The 25,656-nt window shown below is 39.8% G+C and overlaps 1 protein-coding gene across 2 annotated transcripts in view; it reads left to right on the top strand.

Moving 5' to 3' along the window:
• The window catches only part of endov (endonuclease V), a 49,177-nt gene that overhangs the window by 5,660 nt on the left and 17,861 nt on the right, over positions 1–25,656 (top strand). For both annotated transcript variants that reach the window (XM_004918568.4, XM_031894686.1), the window contains 4 exons: positions 937–976; positions 9,564–9,676; positions 11,161–11,229; positions 11,298–11,426. In XM_004918568.4, coding sequence (XP_004918625.1) covers positions 937–976; positions 9,564–9,676; positions 11,161–11,229; positions 11,298–11,426 — 351 coding nt within the window. The remainder of the gene's footprint in view (positions 1–936; positions 977–9,563; positions 9,677–11,160; positions 11,230–11,297; positions 11,427–25,656) is intronic.

Genomic DNA, 25,656 nt, shown 5'->3' with positions numbered 1-25,656 from the left:
ACTTTTTTTTAACTTATTCATTTTACCAATCTGTCTTTTGTTTCTTCCCCTAAAAACTTTTTATTTACAGTGATTATTGGATCAGTTATTCTAACCACTAATTACATCATGCCTTATTTTGTTATTTCATTTATTAGCACAATTTTTTTTTTATTGCATTTTTATCTCTGCATTATTGTTCCTGATCTATTTTTTAGCATAGCTTTGCCGTTTGGTACTTTGGTGTAGAAAGACATCTTTACCTATTTTGAATTCATCAGAATGTGTACTTTCTAAAAATATATGGTTTTCTGGGGGTCCCTGTAGAGTTAGGGGGTCTAACTGCAAGTTTTAGGAGATTTTCAGAAAAGTCATAAAAACACTAATTTTAGGAAAGCTTTTTAGATTGGTACTTTTCGCTTTACTTTTTGCAGCTTTTACCCCACATAAAACTGTTGTGTGTTTATGAATTAGGTAAATGTAACCCATGAAATTACTGTGCACAGAGTATATTTTGGGGTCTCTAAGTGCCATGTGCTTTAAAAAACTATGTACAGTAGGGATCAAACTGTTCAGTAGACCTCTGGGATTCATAGTTAGGGTGTTTTATATGGTTACCTAATGACCTGTTGAAAATGCTGCAAAGTGCAAGCTTTGAGGTGATTTTTGAAAATGTCATCAAAATCAACAAGTTTGAGAAAGCTTTGCGGCTCGGTACCCATTTTGAATTTGGGGGAATGTGTACTCTACAAAAATATATGGTTTTCTGGGGTGAGCTTTTTTTTTGTAGCTTTACCCCACATAAAATGAAAGGGAAGGGAAATGTCACATTATTTGGCTTATTTTAGGCACACTTGACACTTTTTTGAGAATTAGGCACATTTTTTACTGCTGTGCAACATTTTTGTAAATTTGGCAACATTTTAACAAATGTTTTAACCCTGTTTTGTTTTTCAGGTCCTTTTTGTAGATGGTAATGGAATCTTGCATCACAGAGGTATGGTTTAAATTCAGATAACTAATTAATAGATCCAGGGTCCATGGACAATGTACATTGTTCATTTATCTTGTACTGAGAAGGTTTGACAACCACTGAATAAGTGGGTGTGTGTATGTTTCAAAAGAACCGCTGCAGTTTGATCATTTCCCTATGGGACCAAACTGTAAAAATAGAAACCAATGAGGGGATTAACTTCCCCTTGAAGCTGGGTGAAACTGAAAACAACGAGGGGATTAACTTCTCATTGAAAGTTAAAGGACAGGCTGTCGCTGACTATTCTATTCCTCTAGTATTCTAAGCCTCCATAGGACTCAATGGTAGTCGACTGATCAAACCTGCCAAATTTTTTTAAAAAAAAAAAAAAAGTTAAATGAACATTAATAAATCACGAATTATAGGAGTTATTTTCGAAAAACTCAAATTTTTCGGGGGACAATAACAATATAAATAAAATCAAGTTCTGGTGAAAACCCATTTGTAAATCTTGAAATTATCTAGAAGGAAGAAAAAAATCGATTTTATCTCAAAATTGCTTAGTAGATGTGCCCTTAAGTGTATTTCAACTTCTTCTACTTATTTAGTTTAATCTATGTAGTGACAAACATTGTCTTGACTATAGTAAATATACTTATTGGCTCAGTGTGTTGTGGGTGCTTTTGATGGTGCAGCTTTACTTGGTTCCTAAAAAGAGATTAGAGAGAAACACAGCAAGTAAAAATGTTGATAAAGATGAGATAAATCTATAGTCTTTTAAATGGTTTGGGGCCTATTAGCATAGCCCAAGTAGACATGATGATCCTGGTAGTCTTTACCTGACAGGGACCTTCTGCTTTAGCAATGGATAATTAACTCACTGGGATTCGGGGAAAGAGGCGTTTTCAGGTCCGCACTTACCCTACGCTTATGAAACAGGTTTGAGATTTGCAGTGGGGTTGTTATGGTCTGTAGTGAGAGGAAGCCCGTTGACTGCTAGTATCAACCTTTTCGGTAAAATAGAAGGGCCTGGCAACCCCAGTTTTCACAAACACCCTTTTGGGGCCTGGACTTTCTGCTGTGGGGAAGACAGGGATTCTAAACACTACCAAGGTTGATACTAAAACACGGTACAAAAGAGATCAGGCAGAGGCAAAGTCAGAGTCAGGCAATGGTCAAAGGCAGGCAGTGGCAATGAAAATAAACAAAGTAGCACAATGCAGTGCTGAGCAGCTTCAAACCCTATTGCACATGCTGGCGTCTGGACGCGCTCTGGAGCATGCATAAGTGGACGAGCCCAGGGTCCAGCGAGCCGGTCTCACGGCACTCAGAACAGGGGTGCTGGAATCCCAACAGGCTACCCTTAAATGAGAAGGAAAGTAATTTTGGCATTTTACTGGCAATAGATTAGCCACAATAGTACAACGCTTTATTTATTCTGCAGAATGCTTTACTGTACCTGAGTAAATAGCCCTAGCACCGTAGCTTCCTGCTGCAGCTCTAGCCATTGGTAGCTCAGATCACACATTCTGATGATAGGGGGAGTGAATTCTTATGGGAGGGAGAAGTAGGAGAAGGGAGAGAGGAGAGAGCTGCTTATAGTCAGGCCCCGGGAATGAAGGATTTTTCTGAGAGAGGAAGTCTGATACTGAAGTACATATGTACACAAAAGAAGACAAGAAATCCTGTGCTTCCTATTAGCTTGGGGATTTTATGGCATAAGAAGATTTCAGATATACAAATGTCTTTGCAAATAACCAAACTGTTACCAAATATTGCAACTCTTACTGTTACAGAACAAAACTTTATAATATGCAGATTATAGTACCGTTATCACAAATGTTTTTCCGTAATAAGGGTTCTTTATCTCACATGCTTACCCCCTTATGATAAAAAACTTACAGTGCATAAGGAATAACCTAACTGCTGTGTCGTAGAAGAAAAGAGACTGAAGAGCCGTAGAGTGACAACCAATACATAATCATGTATATATCAAACACACAGGTACGATATGTGCAGAACTGAACCTGCTGGAGGTTATGTAAGAACTGGAATCAGTTTAGGAAATGAATAAGAGTTTTGTTATGAAGGGCATTTTCCATTGTATCTACCATGCCCTTAGCCATTACTAATATTACCCAGGGCCAGTAAATAGGTAAGGGCATATCCCTTGATACAAATCTGATCCAAAAGAACATGTGTACACAAAAAGAAGACAAGAAATCCTGTGTTTCTATTGATAGAGGACTTGGTACAGAGTTTCTGTGAGTGCTTATGGCTGAATTTACATAGACCTTTCTGATAAAGCTTACTTAGTTTTTTTACCTTTCCTTCTCCTTTTCATTTAATCAAAATTTACAGCATATGGATAATCCACATTACGGGGTTATACATAATATAAAATACATTTACCTAGTATAACAATATATAATCAAAAGTTAGAAGTTCTTAAACAGTTCTAATGGATCACACAAAACAAGTCACATCAAAAATAAAATTCATACCCAAAGGTATACGTGTCTGTAAGTAAAAAATCCAGAAGACTTCACGTTTTTGTAAAAGGGTTAAAGTATTTTTTCTGCATTTCTGACATGTCACTAAGTAAATCACAGCTGTGCTATTACAGTTAATAAATCGCTGCATTTTCTATATTTTATTTGTAACTGTTGACCGAAACTCCTTCGAGACCTCCAGATGTTCACAGGTAATGCATTGCCGGCTGCCACATTTATAGCAGCTCTTTATGTCTAAAAATGTTTTTGTTCAATGGTTTTCTTTGTATATAAACTTGGTGATCGCATATCTTCCAGAATCTGCACTCTCTTAGCTATTCTTCCAGTGCCCTGTCTCAAGGTCTCAAAGTAGTTCCCATTAGCATACAATATGGACAGAAACATTTTCACCACCTGTACTATCTTATTATAGTGTCTGCTATATCTTGTAATAAAGAATATTTTATTGTTTCATTGTTTGTCCTGTCTCTTATTTCTTGACCTTAATAGCATTTTTGTCTTAGTTCTTGCTGCTCTCACAAAATCATTCTCTATATTCTTCTCTTTGTACCCCTTCTTTCTAAAGCAATTCATCATACTGTCTGCCAAATTCATAAATTCTATATCAGTAGAGCAGTTTCTCCTTAACCAGCGAAACTGTCCCACCGCTATACGCCTATAAGGTTTCTTGGGTGGCACGAATGAGCATGCAGTAGCGTATTGCCCCTGCAGGTCAATAACCTCCCTTAATACCTGAACACCACCATGCCAAATACACTACAAATCATCAATGTAGCAAATATATAGAATTAGATGAGTTCTTATTTTTGCAGAGATGTGGGACTCCTCCCACCAACCCATATATAGGTTGGCATAGGAGGGAGCAAACTTAGCACCCATAGCATTCCCACACCTCTGCAGATAAAACCCAGAATCAAAGATAAAGTAATTGTGTTCCAAAAGATATTTGATTGCTGCTAAAAGAAAATCTTTTAATTCCCTAGTGCTGTTGGCGCTTGATAAAGCATACCAACCCATTTGGTAAATTGCTCACCTAGAACAAATTTCTCAAACAGTTGCAGCAGATGGCTCGCATTAAGTGAAGCAGCTTTGTGTGAGACTTTGTTAGCATGATCTGCATGTTTTTAGTGAATAATCTCCTAATGTTTATATTGTAGATCTATTTGGTGTAAGCCCAGTTTGGTCTAGACAGATCAATCACCAGTTTCAGCCTATCGGCTAGTATTGTGACAAATACTTTGGCATCTGTATTGAGGAGGGACATGTGTCTGTATAAGGCACAATTGAGTGGGTCTTTACCCCCTTTGGGGATAATAGTGATAGTGGCAGTGTTGAAGCCAGGGGGAAATAGGTTTACTGAAAGTATGGAAGTATTGTACCAGTCTGCTGGAAACCCATCTGTCCCAGGAGTTTTGTTGGGCTGGAGTGAGGCTATCACCTCTTTTACCTCCTCTAGTGTGATGGTGCCAGTTATTTGTACCATAAGGGTTGGTGACAATTTGGGTAGGGAAATAGTATGACATATATTTAGCTTTATTCAATAAACAAACTAAAGTAAAGTTTATGATAATAAATTCAAATTTGGTTGATAATTGTGACATGGTATGATTGGCTTTTGTGGTAAAGAGCTGCTGGTAGAACTGTGCAAAATATCGGCTATTTGGGGAGTGTTGGTTACTGTATCCCAATAGGGAGAGTTATTTTGAGTATTGGAGGGGGCCTGGGTTTTATAGAGGTATGCCAGAAGGTTCCCATTTTTCCCACTTTATCAGATGGTTTTTGTGTAGCTTACAGTCTTTCCTGGGTTAATTTGGTTCTTGTATTGCCTTGGAGGAGCGGAGTGTGTCTGAAACTGCATTTGCTATATAATCCTTCTCAGCTTTAATTAATCTGTTTAGTCTCTTCTCTAGTTCCTCTCCTGCCTCTTTCCTCACACCTATTATTGCTCAAATAAGGACGCCCCTTGTAGTTTTGCAAGCATCCCATACTGTGCCCAAGGATGCAGTATCAGCTCCCAGTTAAGCTCCCGAATATCTTTTAGAGCGCTATTTTCCTTTTTAAAGGAGGAGGAAAGGTAAAAAAGAAAGCTTTATCAGAGTCCACTATCAAAAGAAATATATTATTTATTTTCTTCATTTGTGTACACATGTTCTTCTGTGTCAGATTTTCTACTCTCAAAAGAATCCTTCAGGACATGGCACGAGTCTGCTCAGTTTGCTCCTCTCTCCCCCTCCCTTCTTCTCCTCCCCCTCCCATCATCTCTCTCCCCCTCTCAACTGTGCTGTGTAATCTAAGCTACCAGCAGCCAAAGCTGCAGCATGGAAGCTACGGAGACCAAGCTAAAATGGCAGCTGCTATCTTAATCAAACAGAGGGAGCTTCTAGGGCTGCTGACTTTATTTGACTATATATTGTTATACTAGATAGATGTATTTTATACTACTCATAACCCCATAATATGGATTATCCATATGCTATAAATTTTGATTGAACGTAAAGGAGAAGGGAAGGTAAAAACTAAGCAAGCTTTATCAGAAAGGTCTATGGAAATACAGCCATAAGCATCAGTCCTCTATCTAAAGAAACACAGGACTTATATTCTTCTTTTGTGTAAACATGCTTTTCGGGATCAGAGTTCCTTTTCTCAGAAAAATCCTTTGGGGCATGGCATAAATCTATGCAGCTCTTTCCCTCTCCTCCTTCCATCTGTACTCACTCCCCCTCCCAACTGTGCTGTGTAAACTGAGCTGCAGCTTACCGAGATCAAGCTAAAATGGCAGCTGCTATCTTAAACAAACAGAGGGAGCTTCTATGGCTGTTTAGTCAGGTATGGTAAATCTTTCTGCAGAATAAATATAGTGTTCTAGCTTGCACTATTGTGACAATAAAATGCCAAAATGCTTTCTCCTTTAATGTTGTCTTGTGACAACCAGATGGGGCTAAGGCACCAGCATTTCTTTGTTGAGTCATTGAGGAGGTTAAGTGGTTGCCAGCTTGCCCATTATAGTTGGATGTTATGCTTTTCGAAGAAATCATCCAAGCCACTCTTAAAGGCATTCACAGAATCTGCCATCATAACATCACTTAAAAGGGCATTCCCCAACCTCACTGCCCTCACCATAAAAAACATCTACACTGCTTCAAATGAAAGTTCTGTTCCTCTAATCAAAAGGGGGGGCCTCTGGTGTGCTGATTGTTATTGGAAAAAGCAAATCCTCTATCTGCCTATAATCCCCTTTAATGTACTTGCACAGCCTAATCATGTCCCCTCGCGAGCACTTTTTTCTCCCAGAGAAAACATCCCCAACCGTGACAGTCTAACCTCATAGTCAATGACCTTTTTATACAAGACAGCACTTTGTTTATTAGTAGCCACAGAATGACACTGCGTGGAATTAGACAACTTGTTATCTACAAAAACCCCTAGATCCTTTTCAGTTGAAGACCCCCCCCCCAACACACTACCATTTAGCATATAACTCGCATTTATATTATTTCTACCAAAGTGCATTACTTTGCACTTTTCAACATTGAACCTCATATTCCATTTTGCTGCACAGATCAAGTCATTAATAAACAAGTTAAAAAGCAAAGGACCAAGGACTGACCCCTGCGGTACTCCACTAACCACACTGGCCCAATTAGAAAATATTTGATTTACCATCACTCTTTGTAATCTATCTTTTAGCCAGTTCTCTAACCAGGTACAAATATTATGTTTCAGTATCCCTCAATGTTATCGTTAACTTTCTGTTTGCTACTGTATCAAATGCTTTAGCAAAGTCCAAATAGCTGACATCCACTGCCATCTCAAGAGTCGAGGTTCCTGCTCACCTCTTCATAAAAGGCAATTAAATTAGTCTGGCAGTATCTATTATGCATAAAACCATGCTGGCACACACTCATTGTATTATGATTTGCAATGAGCTAAGCTCATTTAGTGCCCTGGGATGAATACCATTTAGCCCTGGACCTTTGTTTAACTTTACATGTTCAAGTCTCTTTTGAATTTCCTCCTGAGTGACCCATGCATCAGTAGTTATATTACTAGAATTGGGTCCATTAAAAATTTATTCAAATTTACAGCCCAGTCACATGTTTCATCCCACAAAGTCTCAGTGAGACCAATCACAATAAACTCCAACTCTCCTAATTTACCTGACAAGCTCCGCACATTTGCCAGCATTCAGCAGAGGTTGTTACTTAGTGCTAAGGTTAGCCTGTTTTCTTTGTAACAGAGGGATCTCCTTAGCTGGTATGCCCCCCTCACTCCGTCCCCATGATCCCTTACTAATCCCACTGCCCAGTCTATACTAGCTTCCCCATAATGCTCTAGCTCACACTCCAGCCTCTTAGCCATTCTTTCCCCCAGCAAAGGGGCCCCATTTCATAGAGGTGCAATCTGTCCTGGTTATATAGGTTGTACACCAAGGAAAAGTCAGATTGAGACACAGTCTCACCTAGTATGAAAGCAGTTGTCGGTCTCACCCTTCTTATGGAATTTAGTTCAGCTGGGGCTTGCTCTAGGCGATGACCCCCCAGCATTCAGCCAGTCATTGGCTTCTTGGGACATCAGGAAGAAGAGGGCTATGCCTCCAGCCATTACCTGCAATTTAGCCAGGTATAGAATACCATACTTTAAGTTGGCGGGTTGTAGCCTGTGTTTGACAAAGGTTCCCCATTGGCATTGAAGCTCTGCTGAAAAGTCAGGACAGACCAAGACGTTTTTCCACTCCTCCACAACATTTGGCCCTTTCTCATCGCCTGTAGGATCACATTGCAGTTTCTAAGGTTAAGCAATCTGATTAGTAATGGTCTGGGAGGACTGGTGGGCCTGCATAACTGTGTAGAAAGATGAAAAAGGGGCCTTGGGAAAGGAGTCTCTGAGCCGCCACTCTGCAAAGGTGATTCTGCTCATTCCACCCTCTCTGGTAGGCCCACTAGGCTTACAATGTTGAGTCTCTGCTGATTTGCATAATCATCCAGTTTCTCTGTGCCGGACTTCAGTTTGACTTCAAGTCATGTTATTGCAGGTGTCTACCAGGCTTTATATTGTGGTGTTCATCTCCTGGACTTGTTCCCCCCCACTTCCGCAATTTAGTGGACAGGGACGTCCGAAAGTTCATAATGGTGTCTAGGTGCAATTGTGTGGCAGGTCATGGGGAGTCTCTCGACTCCATGTGGGTCCCTTTCAGATTGGAATTATTTTGGGAAGGTTGTTGTGTGAATTGCTCCAGCTTGGAGACTGTGTCAGACTTTGGTCTTTGCATCTTGTTGCCACCCATCAAGTAGTAGGTAAGTAGTAGAGCTTAGTGTAATGTGAATAGCCCTTCGGATTCAGGGATGTGAACTGCAAAAAACAGCATAGCTGGTAGCAGGTTCCCAGCACCACTGTCACTTTTAATTATTTGGGCTGTGACACCAGAAGCCATTCTCCAGCTGTATTTAGCACCTGTAATATGAGGAAAACTTTATTTTTCCTTAAGTAATTCCTCTTTGCATGAATATTGTATGACTAATGCATGACTATTGCTTTCAATTCCTCCAGTGTTATTTACTGGTAAAATGTCTGATGTGTGAAGAGATCCTGGAAGCAGGAACAGTTTGTCTCTGGTACTGGACACGTTTAACTGTAATTTCCCTTAAATGATTTTACTCTGTCAGTGGTTGTCTCTTTCCTTTAGTTCTTTCTTCATTCCGCCACACAGTGCTGAACTGTTACATTAGTTAATTTGGCACTGCCACTTTTAATTTTACTTATTGCTAAGATCCATTAGTTTGTTATTGATTGCTTAAAGTGTGCTACTTCCTTGTTTCTGTTTGTGTGTTATTGATTATTGTATTTCTGTGCTTTAGCCCCACTGCCTATGCTCTTTCTAATTCTACTTATATGTATTAATGTAACAGTATTCCATCTTGTTAACTGTCATACTCAAGATTTCTTAAACACAAAATAGTATAGTAAATAGTATATATAATAGTACATCACACCTAAGCTTTTTATTTCTTTAGGCTCTGACAGATACCAGATGCAGTAATTTTCTTTATAATGTGTATATTGTTTACCTAGGCAATAGTTTTTATTTTGTCTTTCCATAGGGTTTGGTGTAGCATGCCACCTTGGCATACTGACTGACTTGCCCTGTATTGGTGTCGCCAAGAATCTGCTCCAGGTTGATGGAATAGAGAATAACGATGACCACAAAGAACAGGTGATAGTTAGCACACTGTTGCAGAGTGACCATCATTTTTCCTTGTTATACAAGCTACTACAGTATCATTTATTATTTTATTTTATTTATTATCATGTATTATTTTCTAAAAAAAAAAAACAATAGAAGACCTGTGTGAATATTAAGTGTTTGCTTAGTAACCCTAGTTACTGGGGTTCTTGTACATGCCTAGAGGTGTTCTATCCCAGTGCCACTAAGTAACCACCACCCACTCACCTGAATGTCACCCTATATCTTTGGCATGTAATATCCTCAATTTTGTAAACTGATTTTTGTGGTAGTAGGTTGAGCATGATTTGCAAATACTAGTGAGTACTAGTGAGTGCTTATCATAGCACTCTATACATGCACAGGATTTAGGCTACAACCACACTATGTTTATCGGCTGGCATATAAACACAGGCTGAAAAACAGACTATCTACTCTTCTCATCCCACTCTGGTGTCTGCACTAACAGGCATTGTACAAGTCTGTGCGCAGACACATGGAGTTGATTTTGGAGTGGAAATGAATGAATATGCATTTTCATGCCAAAGTCTGCGCAGTATATCTTCACACGGGCTAATGCAGTGCCTGTCAGACACAGAAGCGTCTTGAGAGGAGCAGATTTTTCAATCTTAATGAATGTATGTTCTGAAGTGGATTCTATCAAGGGTACTATCCGCAATACTAAAGAGAGCAAAATCTTGTAACATGCTTAAATTGTCAGTGTGATTCCATCCACTGTTGGTTAACGTAGCCTGATGGGCACTGGAGGTTGCAGGGAGCTTTAAAGGGGTTACATAGTTACATAGGGTTGAAAAGGATTGAAAAAAAGCAAAGAACCAAGGACCGACCCCTGCAATACTCCACTAACAACATTGGGCCAATTAGAAAATGTTCCATTTACCACCAATAACAAATATTATGCTCTAGGAGAAAAACAGATCAACACTATTCTTTGCTCAGCTTCTGCTCTAGTGGGTACAGAGCCAAAGGGCAGATTTAATCATGTAACACTTATTTCATTGTGAGGTGAAATGCATAAAAATTAGCTTTATGGGAAATGCAAGCAACAATCCCCTTTGGGAACATGCCCTTACTGAGCAGGCTGTTTATAATTTAGTAATTTATTGAATAGTTTGTCTGTGTTACTGTTTACATTCTGATATTAATCTACTCCACTTGTGCACAGCCCAGAGCAGCTGCAAGGGACCGCTAGGGCAGGAATCAAGAAAGCAGCACTCACTAGAATAGTACCCTAGTGTTTTTCTGCAGTTAATTAAATGAACTCTTAGTAGAAATGTGACCCTGGGACTGGCAAGATTGCTCTCTTGGAGCAGGAAAGCTTCAGGTGTTTTAATTTTTTCACCTCCATCTGGATTTACTAGTAGGTAGGCGGTTTTCACCTAGAAAAAAAGGTTAAACATGATGGACATGTCTTTATTTCAACCCCTGCTACTATGTAATACTTTATTTTACAGATACGAGAGCTGCAGAGTGGAGGAGACTTTTTTAACTTGACTGGAAGTTCTGGTGCTATACTGGGAGCTGTAAGTATTTAGGGAATTATCTTTCAGCTAGCTAAACTTGTATATTAAACTCTTCTCTTTTGCTTCAGGCTCTAAAAAGCTGCTCCAAGAGCTCCAAGCCTGTCTACATTTCTGTTGGCCACAAAATAAGCCTGGAGACTGCTGTGCGGCTGGTCCACTCCTGCTGCCAGTACAGAGTCCCTGAACCCACCAGACAGGTAGGACATAATAACAGCATTTGCAGATTGTAGCAAATATGACTGGATCATTGTCCTGGGGTCCAAACAGTTGGATCAGCCCAGTGTGTGGGTGGCCAAATTGGGTTTACCCAGCTATATCCAAAAATATTAAAGCACACTAATACTAAAATAAATGTTATCTTTGTAGGGGAAAACATGTTGTTTGATTTAAAGATCATTATGATTAAAGTTACATATATGTATCATTTTAAAGCCCCACCACCACCACTTCTTGGTGTGAGGCAGTCAGAAGATCTAACTTTTTTCTCTTGATTTTCTAATTATGAATGAAGCTAATTTCTGCCTGTCAGGGGGCAGTCCTCTCTGTACACAGCAATGTTTCCAATATGTCAGCCCTCCCCATTGAGAAAAAGAACAAATGGAAAGCTTAGACTCTTCCTGCCAATGGGCAGACATAAGTGATACCAAGTATTTTCTCTGTCTAGTAGAATGAAAATGTGCAGTACAGGTATGGGATCTGTTATCCAGAACCCATTATCAAGAAAGTTCTGAATTATGGGATTGCCATCTCCCATACACTTTGATTTGATTAAATAATTCACATTTTTTTTTTATTGAAGGCAAAACAATCCTATTGGGCTTATTTAATGTTTAAATGATTTTTAGCAGATCCAAATGACAGAAAACCCCATTATCTGGAAAACCCCAGGTCCTGAGCATTTTGGATAATAGGTCCTGTATCATGTTTTAAAGGAACAGTAACGTCAAAAAATTAAAGTGTTTTAAAGTAATTAAAATATAATGTGCTGTTGCTCTGCAAAAAAATGGTGTTTTTGCTACAGAAAAGCTACTATATAAATAAGCTGCTGTGTAGCCATGGGGGCAGCCATTCAAGCTGGAAAAAAAGAGAAAAGGCACAGGTTACATAGCAGATAACTAGTAGATAAGCCCCATATAATGGGGGTTTATCTGTTATCTGCTAAGTAACCTGTGCCTTTTCTCCTTTGAATGGCTGCCCCCATGGCTACACAGCAGCTTACTTATATAAACTATAGTAGTCTTTCTGAGGCAAACACACCAGTTGTAGCAATGCAGGGCAACAGTACATTATATTGTAATTACTTTTATACACTTTCATTTTTTGGTGTTACTGTTCCTTTAAAGGGCTATTAACCCCACTTTTTAACATTAGTTAAATGAGTATGAGCCTTTACTGAACATATTTTGCCTATTGCTAAGGAATATGTATGTATTATTATTATTTGCACTAAGCACAAATCACCAGTCCACAGAGAAGCATCTTAAAAACAAAGCCTGCCTTTCCCAGCAGAAGCATTTAGTAGTACAATTTGATTTTACTTTTAGTTTCATATATTGTATTGTTTAGTTGAGGAAATTAAAAAACAAATTCCTAATATGTCTGTTTAAATGGGAACCGTATGCTATTAAAATGTCCCCAAACTCTATGGAATATGTAATAACAACACATGCACAGATTTCATCGTTATCTGAGTTTTCTAACTTGCTCGATTACTAAATGACCGATTACCATGGTACCAAAATGATCAGGATGATAAATTGGAGGCCACACATTTTCCAAATTTCATACTATTATATCGGCGTGTGTATGGCCAGCTTGACTGACGTTCTTCTTCACACAGTTACTCACTGCAAAGTTAAGTTGTTGATTCCAGAAGATTCCAGAGATTTAAACAAATAATAAAGACTTAAACTTGAATATGACAAGCCGTGTTATTGCAGTGACAATGACTGTGACAGTAACTAAAGAGAAACTGTCTTGAAAACAAAAGTTTGATATAGGTTTCATCTCATGGAAAAAAAATCTAATTATAATTCAGTACTGTTTCTAAAATAGCATTTTTTACAATCTTCACTATTACCCTGTCCGCAGTTTGTCTTCCCCTTTAAAACACAACTTTTCAGTGGGTGTGACTTCTTCCTCAGGTTGCATACCTCTTTATGACTATGAACATCATAAGGACACCTAAATTGACATCATGTAAAATTGCTGCTTTAAGTCTCTTCAGCAAATTCTACTAAATTACATAATATACCACTGTACAAAAATAATTTGCATCCAAAATTATCTGTAGCGAGTCTTAAGCTGTGTATCCATCATATAGACAGATCTTCCTTGCATGATATGAAAGTATCTGTGTCCGAGCACTCCCCTCAGAGAGTCACCAAAATGTTTGTGTCACGTGGGTCAAAATGAACCACATGCCCCAACTGCAATTTAAATTAAATAAAGACGTTGGTACTAAAGATATTTGCAGACCTCCTGCTAGTATTGCCTCACAAATCTAAAACGAGAAATAATTTTTATTTCTCGAATTGTGAGGAGACTTTTAAGATGTCCCTTTGGCTTTGTTTGCATAAAGCCCTGCTGATTTAATAGCATGAATGTAAACCTAATATTGAAATCATATTTTTAAATGTCACTGGTGTATTATACATTAGCAAATAGCAATTTAATATGAATGCACCTTAATGGACTACATAGTGTACCCAGCCTGCGCTGTACCCGGTGGCTAATGACGTCACCAAAGCTAACTGCGCACGCACAGTGTGCAACCGGGGGGGTTTTAAATCACGTTTGCAGCCTGGTGGTTAGGGGAAATTTTCAGGAGGGTTGACACCTCTGGAAAGTCCTATAAAAGGTGTTGAATCATTGTGATTCTGTGATTTGAAAGCTTGCTGAAACTCTGCTGCCAGGTACAAGTCAGGTAAAGTGGCTAATTGATTCAGCTTGCTTATTGAACGCTCAGGGGCAGATTTATCAAAATGTGAGTTTAGAGCTTAATTAAAGAAAACTCACCCACGTTCTGTTCATTCCTATGGGATTTTTAGAAGTGTATTTATCAGTGGGTGAAAGCAGGCCCGGATTTGTGGAGAGGCCACAAAGGCCCGGGCCTAGGGCGGCAACAGTTTAGGGACAGCATGCCGCCCCGCCGCAATTAAATTTTTAAATTTTGCTCTTATACGGAGCAATGGGGACCTCTCCCCACTGCTCCGTTTGGGAGATGAAATGTATGCGCATGCGCAGCTGACGCGGAGGGAGGGTTCGCGCATGCGCTCGCTGTGTGGGGGGGCGGGGTTGGCGATTCACGCATGCGCACAGGGGGAGGCCGGAGGGGGCGGCCTCGGGGCGCCCGCGTCACAAATCCGGCGCTGGGTGAAAGTTAGAACTCACCATTTCATAAATATGCTTCTAGAAATCCCATAGGAATGAATAGAACGTGGGTGAGTTTTTTTGTATTAAGCTCTAAATTCACATTTTGATAAATCTGTCCCTCAGAGTGCAAAATGGGAAAGCAAAACAAAAAAAAGGCTCTGTGATAGCAAAGTGATTGCTGGAAATGCGCTTTTAATGAGAGAAAAGTTTGGGATTTCTCAATTATGCTGTTGAAAAGTGTTCTCCACAACAATGTGAATTTTGTGAATAAACCTGAAACTGCTGTTGGTGTTAAAGGGCACCTATCACCCCTATCCTCCACCAGAGGTGCGGGCTAATAGAGCCCTCACTCCAGTATTTATTTTTTTAAAAACTCCTATGCCATGCTGGGAGGGAGCCCCCAGTGTGGGCAGCCATGTTGGGGCACACGTATGCACATAATAAGTGAGTGCCGCAACTCACTCGTTATTCACATGTGTGTGACGTAGAAGGATGATTCACATCCACTGCTCCTACATTAGGTGCGTGTGCATAGTAAGCGAGCAGGGAGATCCACCTATTATGTGCATGCGCACCAACCAACATGGCCGCCCACACTGGGAGCTCCCTCGCAGAGCAGGTAGCCCAGCGCTGGCGGGGGAGATTTTTTTAAAAAAAAACTGTTTTCCCAACCGGAGTGCAGGCTCAATTAGGCCTCACTTCTGGTGGAGAAAACAATATAGGGGTGATAGGTGCCCTTTATACAAAAATAGGACATAAACTGCGCAGTGTTTGGAGCTGTGATAAAAGTCACGCATGTAAATAATTTTCTTGTCAAGCTGAAAATGATGCAGCTAAATGTGTGGTTCCCAAGGAATATAACACAAAAGTAACTTTCCAGGTGCAGCAAGGGTTAGACAGAAAATTGACAAAGCTATTGAGAGTCAGAAGCTGCAGTACCTTAATGAAATAATTTAGTGGTTAAAAGAAGGGAAGAAAGTTTCATCTGCACGGAGTTCTTTGTTTTACTCACATTCGTTGCCTTTAAAAGTGTCATTCCCGAAGCTGCAAATGCTTCTGCACCCTCTGAAGAGTCCAGCAGAAAGAGCGATAAGTAGTTTTTATAGAGAGACGCTATAAAGCATGTCGCAAGGCTGCTATAAAGGATAAAAGAATTTGTGAAAATTGTTTCAATAATTATCTTTTTAAGGAAATTGATCCTTCTGCTTCTAAGGTAGTTTCTCACGATGCAGCTGATCCCTCTTCTGCAGTTTTTCCTGATCAGCAGTCCTTGATGTCTTTGATTGAGAGTGCAGTCTTCCAGCCTTTAAAAGACAGTACTCTCTGTCTCAGATCTTTCTATGCTTAATAAAGATTCCCCCTGAGGAGGTGGGTGATGATGAGATCTCAGTATTTGACCAGAAGCATTTCTCTTATTAAAGCAATTAGACAAACTCTCAGTTTGAAAAATCCAGACCAGCTGGCTTCATACCTTAAGAAAAAGAAGTACATTTTTCCGTTCATAAGGAGGTGCAAGATTTGATCAGTGTAGACTGTTCTAGAATTCTATTTGAAAGAAGAATTGAAAATTGTATCCATTATTTAAATGAGATTCAAAAGGATTTGGGATACACCTCCTTCAGTAGATGCTCAGGTGGCAAGATTGTCAAGAATGACATCTCTGCCTTAAAACACCTCAAAAGAAGTGTCTTATGTTTGCTGGAGGAGCTTGTAAGCCTGCTGTGGCTCTGGTGTCAGTCACCAAGGCTCTTTCTCTGTGGGCCGAAGATTTGGAGCATCTGTGAGGGGTTAAGTTCCCTGAGGAAAATTTTGGAGGGCCTGGAAGATTTTAGATTGGCACCTAAATTCTGTCTTCAGGCCTCTTTGAATCTTGTTCAATTATCAGCTTGTTCTTTAGCTTTTGTGGTTGCCACACAGAGAGCCCCTTGGCTAAGATTGTGGTTTGCTGACACTGCCATCAAGAATTCTCTTTGTAAGATGCCTTATGAAGGAAAGAGATTATTCAGGAAGGCTGTGGATGAAATTATTTCCAAATCTTTGGGTTTGTTTGCACCCCGCTAGACTGCTTACTCACTGTGAAGCACCCAGTTTGCACTCTGCTCCGCCCCTGCTGCTCCTACTCCACTGCTTACTTGCTGTAAAAATATAAAGTTGTCCATTCGTTCCACTTTGGAAGGTGGCTGGGGGCAGTGTTGCATCCTGACTCTGCTTTTAAGTATACTCAACAGCTGTCACTGAAGCAGTGTTGGTGGACTCATCCCAAGAAGAGAAAAGAGGCTTTTATTCTCCTTTCTTTCTAACTACCAAGGCCACTGGGGATTTACGTCCTGTTCTAGACCTCCAAAAGATCAACAAGTTCTTGTAGTTCTTGAAGCATCAAACATTCAAAATTGAGACTCTGGTGACCATAAAAGCAGTCACTCATCCAGGGGATTTGCTGGTGTCTTTAGACTTAAAGGACACTTATTTAGATGCCCCGTCACCATAGAACTTATGGAGGGCTACCATTGTTTGGACTATCTGCTATTAGTAGTGAGGGATCCAAACACATTGTTAGCCCAACTCCAGAGGACCAAGGATGTTCTAGACAAGTTTGCTGGACGTAACGTAGCCAAGAGTCAGATGGTCCCACCCAGAAGATGATATATCTTGGGGTTCACATAGACACACCTATGGATATTGTCTCTCTTCCATTGCACAAGATCTGACATATTGTCTCTCAGGTGTCTAAGTTCCCGGTAAAGCCTTTCATGTCAGCGAGACGCTCATGAGCCTTCTAAGCCTTCTGACTTTAACGATAGGCCTGGTGAAGTGGGCCAAATGGAGGCTGAGACCTATTCTTTCTATTCAGGTATCTACCCTATCATTCAGTGGGAGTGCAGAAAACATCTGACCTGGTGGAGTATTCACAGATGCCTCAGGGTCAGGTTGGTGAGCCCATCTCCAAGATCTCAATGCACAAGGGAGTTGATGGAGAGTTACTCTGTTTATGCCCCTAGATTTTCATGTAGAGAATCAATTATATTAAAACTTAATTTGCCAAAGTAGATATTGTTTGTTTGTTTGGTTGGATGATAACAATAGTGGTTCCTAATAATTTGCAGAGGTCTTCTTAGTAATTAATAATTAGTATGAACAGAATGTGCAATTGTTCAGTAAACACTATGATATTCCTTTGTGAAGTTTTCCAAAATATGTTTTGCCAAGGTCAGATCTTCTAGCACACTGTTGTTGCTACAGAGGTCAGATCTACGGTAACACTTGTTTTTAGAAGTCAGATCTGGCAAATTATTGTTGCGGAGGTCAGATCTGCTGATACACTGTTGTTGCAGGGGTCAAATCTGCTGACACACTTGTGGGAATGACTGAGTCAGATATACATACCAATTGTTGTCTGAAAATTGAGTTGTTAGCATTTTTAGGCAGCAGTTGTCCTGGTGTTTAGATTTCAGAACAATTCTTGTTCACCTAAATAAGTGATCAGATGCAATTCTTTTGTATTTCCATGTTTCGGAATTTGAAAATGAATTTCTTTTATGTGTGAGTGTTTGGCATAAGTCGCTGCATTATGAACATTTCTTAGTTGCACGTCAATATTGATTGTGTTGATTGCAGAGAGTCTTCTAGTTATTAAAGGGGAGGTTAAAGTTTATCTTTTCTTATAAAACACTTGTTTATTATACAGGAATGGGATCCGTTACTTGGAAACCTGTTATCTGCAAAAGCTCCAAATTATGGGAAGGCCATCTACCATACTACATTTTAATCAAATGATTTACATTTTTAAAAAAACAATTCTCTTTTTCTTTGTAATAATAAAACATTGACTTATACTTGATGCCAACTAACATATAATTAGTCCTTTTTATAGTCAAACCAATCCTGTTAGGTTTAATTCATGTTTAAATGATTTTTAAACAGAATTAAAGTAGATGGAAAGGCATTTTGGCATTTTACAACCAATAGATTAGCCACATTAGTGCAAGCTAGAACGCTATATTTATTCTGCAGATAGCATACATGAGTAAACAGCCCTAGAAGCTCCCTGTTTGTTTAAGGTAGTAGCTGCCATTTTAGCTTGGTCTCAGTTTTTAAGCCTATGAATAAGTGTGCTTGGCATACGAAACGCGTTAGGCGTTCCTTCTTTTAATGCAACAATAAAGATTTGATTTTATGAGAGACCCCGGAGTCCGGAGCGCTTGGTGTCCACTACGTTTGAAATCGGCTTTTTTTCCCCTTCAGCTACGGGTTCGGGGCCCTGAGCACCCGGACCAGCCAGGGATACCGGTGAGCTATTTTGACTTGTACTGACTATGCTTGACCATTGTGTTCCTTGAACAGCATTTGCGATACGTCCGGGGTTTTTACACCCGGACCTCACTGTTTAGATTGGTACGGATTGTATTTTGGGAATTGGAGCATTTATTATCATATGCAGAGAAATTTACTTTTGTTTTTCGTTTTTGTTTTACTTTATATGATATATTATCTTACCTCTTTTTCTTTGGTCTCAGTAGCTTTCGTGCTGCAGCTCTAGCTGCTGGTAGCTCAGATTACACAGAGCTGGGAGGTGAATTCTGATGGGAGGGGGAGCAGGAAAAGGGAGGGGGAGAGGGAGAGAGGAGCAAACGGAGTAGACTCGTGCCCATGCCTTGAAGAATTTTTCTGAGAGAAGGAAGAATGACACTGAAGAACATGTGGACACAAAAGAAGAAAATAAATCCTGTGCAGGACTGTGTAGTGTGAGTGCTTATGGCTGTATTTACATAGACCTTTCTGATAAATCTTACTTAGTTTTTACCTTTCCTTCTCCTTTAATGTATGGAGATTCAAAATCCCTGTTGCATCTGTACTTATTCCATGCAGACCTGAGATAGAGAAACTCAGTATATTCCCAGAAAGCTTCTTCTCTGTCAGGCATGCGCAGAAGGCTCTCCTCTTCAACTACCCTGTAGTCGAAGAGATGAGGGGAGCTGAACAGGAAGAGGGACGGGGCTTCACACTGTACCAGGACGTAAAGGAAAGGAGCTGGAGATTTCAACTTATAAATCAGAAACCAGATCAGACTGAATGCAGGGACTAAGGTATGTTATTCTGGGGTTTGTTTAGAGTAATTTTAAAGATAGAAAAAAAAGTTTTACTTCTTCTTTAAGGGTGCTAATGTGCTAAACAACTGTATTGAAACCATGATTGTTTCATCAAGCCCGAAGCACAAAAGCTTCCACTAAGCAAAAAAGTCTTCCACTAATTTTGAAATTTGATGTGAGGCTAGACATATTCTTAGTTTCCCAGGTGCCCTCAGCCATGTGACTTGTGCTCTGATAGGCTTCAGTAAGTTGGAGTTGGCGACTAATCTCCCCGATATGCCATCCCACCGGCTTGAATGTAAATCACCGGTGGGATGGCATATGCGGCGCTGCGATTTCCCGAAATCGTGGAAGTTGCCTTGAGAGGAAACTTCCGTGATTTCGGGAAATCGCAGCTCCACATATGCCATCCAACCGGCGATTTACATTCAAGCCGGTGGGATGGCATATTGGGGAGATTAGTCGCCCGCTACAAGGGAGATTTGTCGCGGGTGACTAAAAGCACAGAATCAGTCGCAATGTCCTGACAAAGCTGTCTACACACCTAAACTAAAAAAAAAATACATACATTAAAAATACATTTCAAGAATAACATTTTACGTAGTAGAATTAATTATTTGCAATGTACACAATGTAATTTAGTAATGAAAAAAAATGACACCAAAACAATTATGAGAGAATCCTTATTCTGTGGTGAGATGGTGGTCCTATTTAGTACATACAACAGCATCTTGTATGTGGTAGTGTATATTTTAAGTAGCACAATTCTGTAATAAATATTGGGGCTTACTATCTCCAGAGCGCTAAGAATGATTTTGTAATGTCACCAGACAGAACATTGGACAAAAAATCTTATTTTCCTTTATCTATTCTAAAGCAGTTTCTACTACTGTATAATTATATAATATATTACAGGTATGTATTCTAGAATGGTTGGGACCTGGGGTTCTCCTTGGGCAGGGAAGAAGCAGGGCCGTGATGTCAGGGGGGGGTGGGGCTGCCGATCGTCACGTCAATGTTACTGAGTCCTGACGGTATTCTTAATTTGGTAAACCGGGCATGAGGTTTTGACATGAACAGCCCTTCCGAAAACTGGGCTGTCCGGGTCAAAACCGGACAAGTGGTAACCCTATGCGTCCCCTGAGTTGTATTGCTTAGAAATTCCCGCTATCCCCCTGCTTTTCTATCTAACAATCAGCATGGAGCGTGAATTTACAAGCAACGATAGAGGAAGCAGACCCGGTTGTCCGCCCCCCCCCCCCCCGTGACCATGTGGAGGTCTGCTTCCTCTATTGTTATGCCACTGGGTATACCTGAAGTGTGCTTTGCACTGCTGTACAATGTCTCGAGAGCAAGGAATTTTCAATGTGAATAGGAGCACAGATACTGTTACCCTGAGAGCTGATTACGTGCAAGAAGAAAAATTTGAGCATACACAGTAGGTTTATGGCGGCCATCTTAATTTTGTCACAAAAGGAAACATGGTGCACAAGTTGGAGCAGTCTTTCAGGTGTGACTGCAGGCTAAATAAAAAGTTTTTGTCAATATGAAAGTAACAATTTAGTACAACATGGGGGTATGCTGTTAAGTACCTAAAACTTGTTTAATGGCTTTCCTTTAAATGTTTATTTTTAGCTTATGCAGAGTAGGGTACATCCTGTTAAAACCCATTCACATCAGTGTTAATGCCAGACCAGGCTTGATTTTTCCCATCAGATGGAGGACTTCATCGGCTTGTTGATATTGCACACCTTTCATAAAGACTGTTAAAGGAGAAGTCATTTTGGCATTTTACTACCAATAGATTCTCCACATTAGTGCCACCTAGAACAATATATTTATTCTGCAGAAAAGTTTATCATACCTGAGTAAAGAGACCTAGAAGTTTTCTCTGTTTGTTAAAGATAGCAGCTGCCATTTTCGCTTGATCTTCATAGCTTCCTGCTGCAGCTCTAGCTGTTGGTAGCTCAGATTACACATTCCTAAGGGAGGGAGGAGTGGGTTTTCTGAATTCTTATGGGAGGGGGGAGCAGAGGAGAGGAGAGAGCTAAGCAGACTCTGGCCCCAGGAATGAAGGATGTTTCTGAGAAAGGAAGTAGATACTGAAGTACATGTTTACAAAAAAACGAGAGAAGAAATCCTGTGTTTCTTTTGAAATGTCACATTATCCCAAAATCTTGCTTATGCATCAGAATGGGGGACCTGATGGTTCACAACTAGGAAGGAGGGAGAGGGAATGTGAGGAGTGCAGTAATATAATATATTGGTTTTGTTTTTCCTTTATACGACTATAATATTTATTTACAGCTGTGTCTTGCCAATACTTTCAGACATAAATATTGAATTCTATATTTGCTGTACTCTTCCGCTAATAAGTAAATGCCTGTAACCAGGTACAGTGTATACTGTTTACTCTCCCTGTTATTATAGCTCTTGTTCTGCAAGTAGCAGCCTATGATGCTCTCTGCAGTGAGTAGTGATGATGACTTAAGTGTGGTTCTGGGGATATCACTGCTTTTCTACACCCTGTGACTAGAAACTGAGCAGATAAGTAATGTTATGTAACAGGAAATCTTATTTACGTAAGCTTCTTATCCTACTGCTTTTTTCATTGTCTGCTCAGCTGTGCTTACAGCTACCATTGCATTGCCAAGTCTTCTGCATCTATTTGGAGTAAATATGAATGTGCGGCTTCCTCACAAACATCAGGGGTGAAAAGGAAAGGCTGTAAACCCTAGGGGTGGTGCCGCAATAATTACAAAAAATTTCAGCCAAAACCACTAGAGTCATTATTTTAATTCAGTTCTGGAATGCGTATTGTTTGCTGTTTAGAAGAAAATTTCCAGTTAAAGCTGCCAATTAAAAAATATGGCATTGCATATAGCTGACACTAATGAGTAATAAAAATAACATACCTAAGTACTTCCTGGTTCTGTATTGCCATAAAATTGACAAGAATACAATCACCAGGGGGCAGTATAGCTCTGTATTGGTATCATGATTTGACACAGTAAAAAAGGATTTTCGCTCCGCATTAACAATCACAATATCAGTGTGACTTCTGTAGTGTTACCCCTTTGCACCTCACTGCTATTCTTTTATATTATCTAGAAAGCAAAATATTTTTATTTAAGGACACATGTTTTTGGGGGCTATATGAAAATATTATGGGAAACATTAAACTGAGAAACAAAAAACTAGGTGCAGGGGGGGGTGGCAGGGGCTAAACTATACATGCAGGCACCAGAGCTTGTAGCAAATACATTGTTTTCATTCTGTTCTTTTGTATGCAGATTTGGAACAAGAGTTACAAAGTGCTAACCTCTGAGGTGGATGTGAGCACATTGGCACTTTAATACCTCGTGTTAGAGCCCTAGAGCAACATATTGCAACACTGCAGTTGATTGAAAAGAGGAGTCTTGCTTAGTGAGCAGGACCTAGCAGGGTTAGACAGTTCTGAGGGGAGAAGAGCAATAGCAGGATGAAGAGGTCGTCAGCTGGGGAACATTTAGAAAATCTTATGCAGGGAAAGAAGGGAGACTGCATCCCAACAGATTTACTATGTTGCATGAAGAAGATGGGACTGTGAACTCTGGAATGGCAGTTCTAGACGGAGCTGATCTCTCTATTTCTCAGCAGACCAGCCTATATAGTAGTGGTGGGAAGGAGAGAAGGGCTTATCCTAAACAGATTGTGGTTATGGGGGATTCAATTACAGGTATAGGACCCATTATCCAGAATGCTCGGGACCAAGGGTCCATACCTTAAGTCTACTAAAAAATCAAAACATTAATTAAGCTCAATAGGATTGTTTTGCTTAGGGATTATTTATATCGTAGTTGGGATCAGTTACAAGATGGGATCAGTTATTACAGAGAAAAAGGAAATCAGTTTTAAAATTCTGAATTATTTAATTAAAAATGAGTCTATGGGAGACAGGCTTTCCGTAATTCGGAGCTTTCTGGATAATGGGTTTCTGGATAAGGGATCCCATACCTGTATTAGGAAAGTTGACAGGGTAATCTGTTGTCTGGATCACTACAACCAAACGGTTTGCTGTCTTCCTGGTGCCAGGGTTTGACATGTGGTTGATTGGGTTGACAGATTATTGGGTGGGGCTGGGCATAACCCAACTGTCTTGGTACATATTTGTAATGACAAAATTAATAGTAGATGGAGGACCTTATAGAGTGAGTTCAGGGATTAAAGGAATAGTAACGCCAAAAAATGAAAGTGTATGAAAGTAATTAGAATATAATGTACTGCTGCCCTGCACTGGTACAACTGGGGTGTTTTCCCCAGAAACTTATATAAATAAAATAGCTCTGTAGCAATGGAGGCAGCCATTCAAAGGAGAAAAGGCACAGGCACATAGCAGATAACAGATAAAACACTATTGTATTCTAGAGAGGTTAACTGTTATCTGCTATGTAACCTGTGCCTTTTCTCCATTTTTCCAGCTTGAATGGCTGCCCCCATGGCCACACACCAGCTTATTTATATAAACTATATAATCGTTACTGAAGCAAAAACACAACTTTTACCAGTGCAGGGCAACAGTACATTATATTTTAATTGATTTAAAAAACTTTCATTTTTGGTGTTACTGTTCCTTTAAGGGCGAGGGCAGACGAAGCGTTAATCCGCTTCTCTCAGCCCTGTGCTTTTCTGCCTCGCTAAGAGAAGTGGATCCGCTTCCGTGCGCCATCACAGAGCGGCATACAGAATCCGCTTCTCTCAGGCAGGCAGAAAAGCGCAGAGCTGGGAGAAGCGGATTAACGCTTCATCTACCCTCGCCCTTAGGCTTACATTAAGGGAAGGTCTTCCAATGAAATTTTTCTGAATTTTGCCTGTGGCACATGCAACTTTAGAAAGATAGCTGCAGCTTTGGGAGCTAAATGCTTGGCTTAAGGGGGTTGTTAACCTTTGTGTTAACTTTTTGTATGATGTAGAGAGTAATATTTTGAGACAGTTTGCAATTGGTCTTAATTTTTTTATTTGTCTTTTTTTTTTTATTACTTTTTTTGTTCAGCAGCTCTCCAGTTTGGAGTTTCAGCAGCTATCTGGTTGCTAGGGTCCAAATTACCATAGCAACCAGGAAGTGGTTTGAATGAGAGGACTGAATAGAAAAATATGTTATATAAAGTAACAACAATGAAAGTGAACACATTTGAAAGCTGCAAAGAATTAGAAGAAGAATGCAAATTATTCAATAAACATTAAAAAAAAAATAATGAAGACCCATTGAAAAGGTGCTTAAAATTGGCCATTTTAATCAGACTTTAAGTCTGATTGCAGTACACAAGAGTTTGGGTTCTAGAGCAGTGGGCTGATTTTTCTTGGGGTACAATATATATAGGAGTGATGGATTGCACCCCAGTGGAAGGGGGTCTGCTTTGCCATGGGAAAGAATGGCTAAGAGGCTGGAGTAGTGTTTAAACCAGACTTGGGAAACATGACTGCGCTGTGAATTTAAATAGTTATACATTTTTTACCAGGGACAAAGCAATTTAAAAGGGTGGAGGAGTTTGTCTTAAAGCCAGAAGTAAAGCCATGCACTAAAGAGTTTACAAGGGATAGCACTGGGAAAGGGCACCAAATCCCTTTGGGTTGAGATTTCATCTGGGCTTACAGTTACAAAGGTAATTATAACTGGTGTATGTAGCAAACCACCTCATATAAGTGACGGGAATGAAGCCCAGTTACTAATACAAATGGAAGAGGATTTACAACTCGCTCAGATTGTTACTGAGTGACTTTAATTATCCGGACATTGACTGGAGTAATGGGGTGGCTAATTTAGAAAAAGCCAGCAGGTTTGTAAATATTCTAAATGGCAACTTTTTATTTCTGGTAGTTTCTGGCAGTTACTAGGAATGATTCTCTTTTGGTAATAACTAATAATACCAAACTCATCTCTAGCATTTGTGTGGGTGAGCATTTAGGGAATAGTGATTATAACATG

This window comes from Xenopus tropicalis, chromosome 10 (assembly GCF_000004195.4).
Source record: "Xenopus tropicalis strain Nigerian chromosome 10, UCB_Xtro_10.0, whole genome shotgun sequence".
Lineage (NCBI taxonomy): Eukaryota > Metazoa > Chordata > Amphibia > Anura > Pipidae > Xenopus > Xenopus tropicalis.
This window is presented reverse-complemented; position numbering and strand designations above follow the sequence as displayed.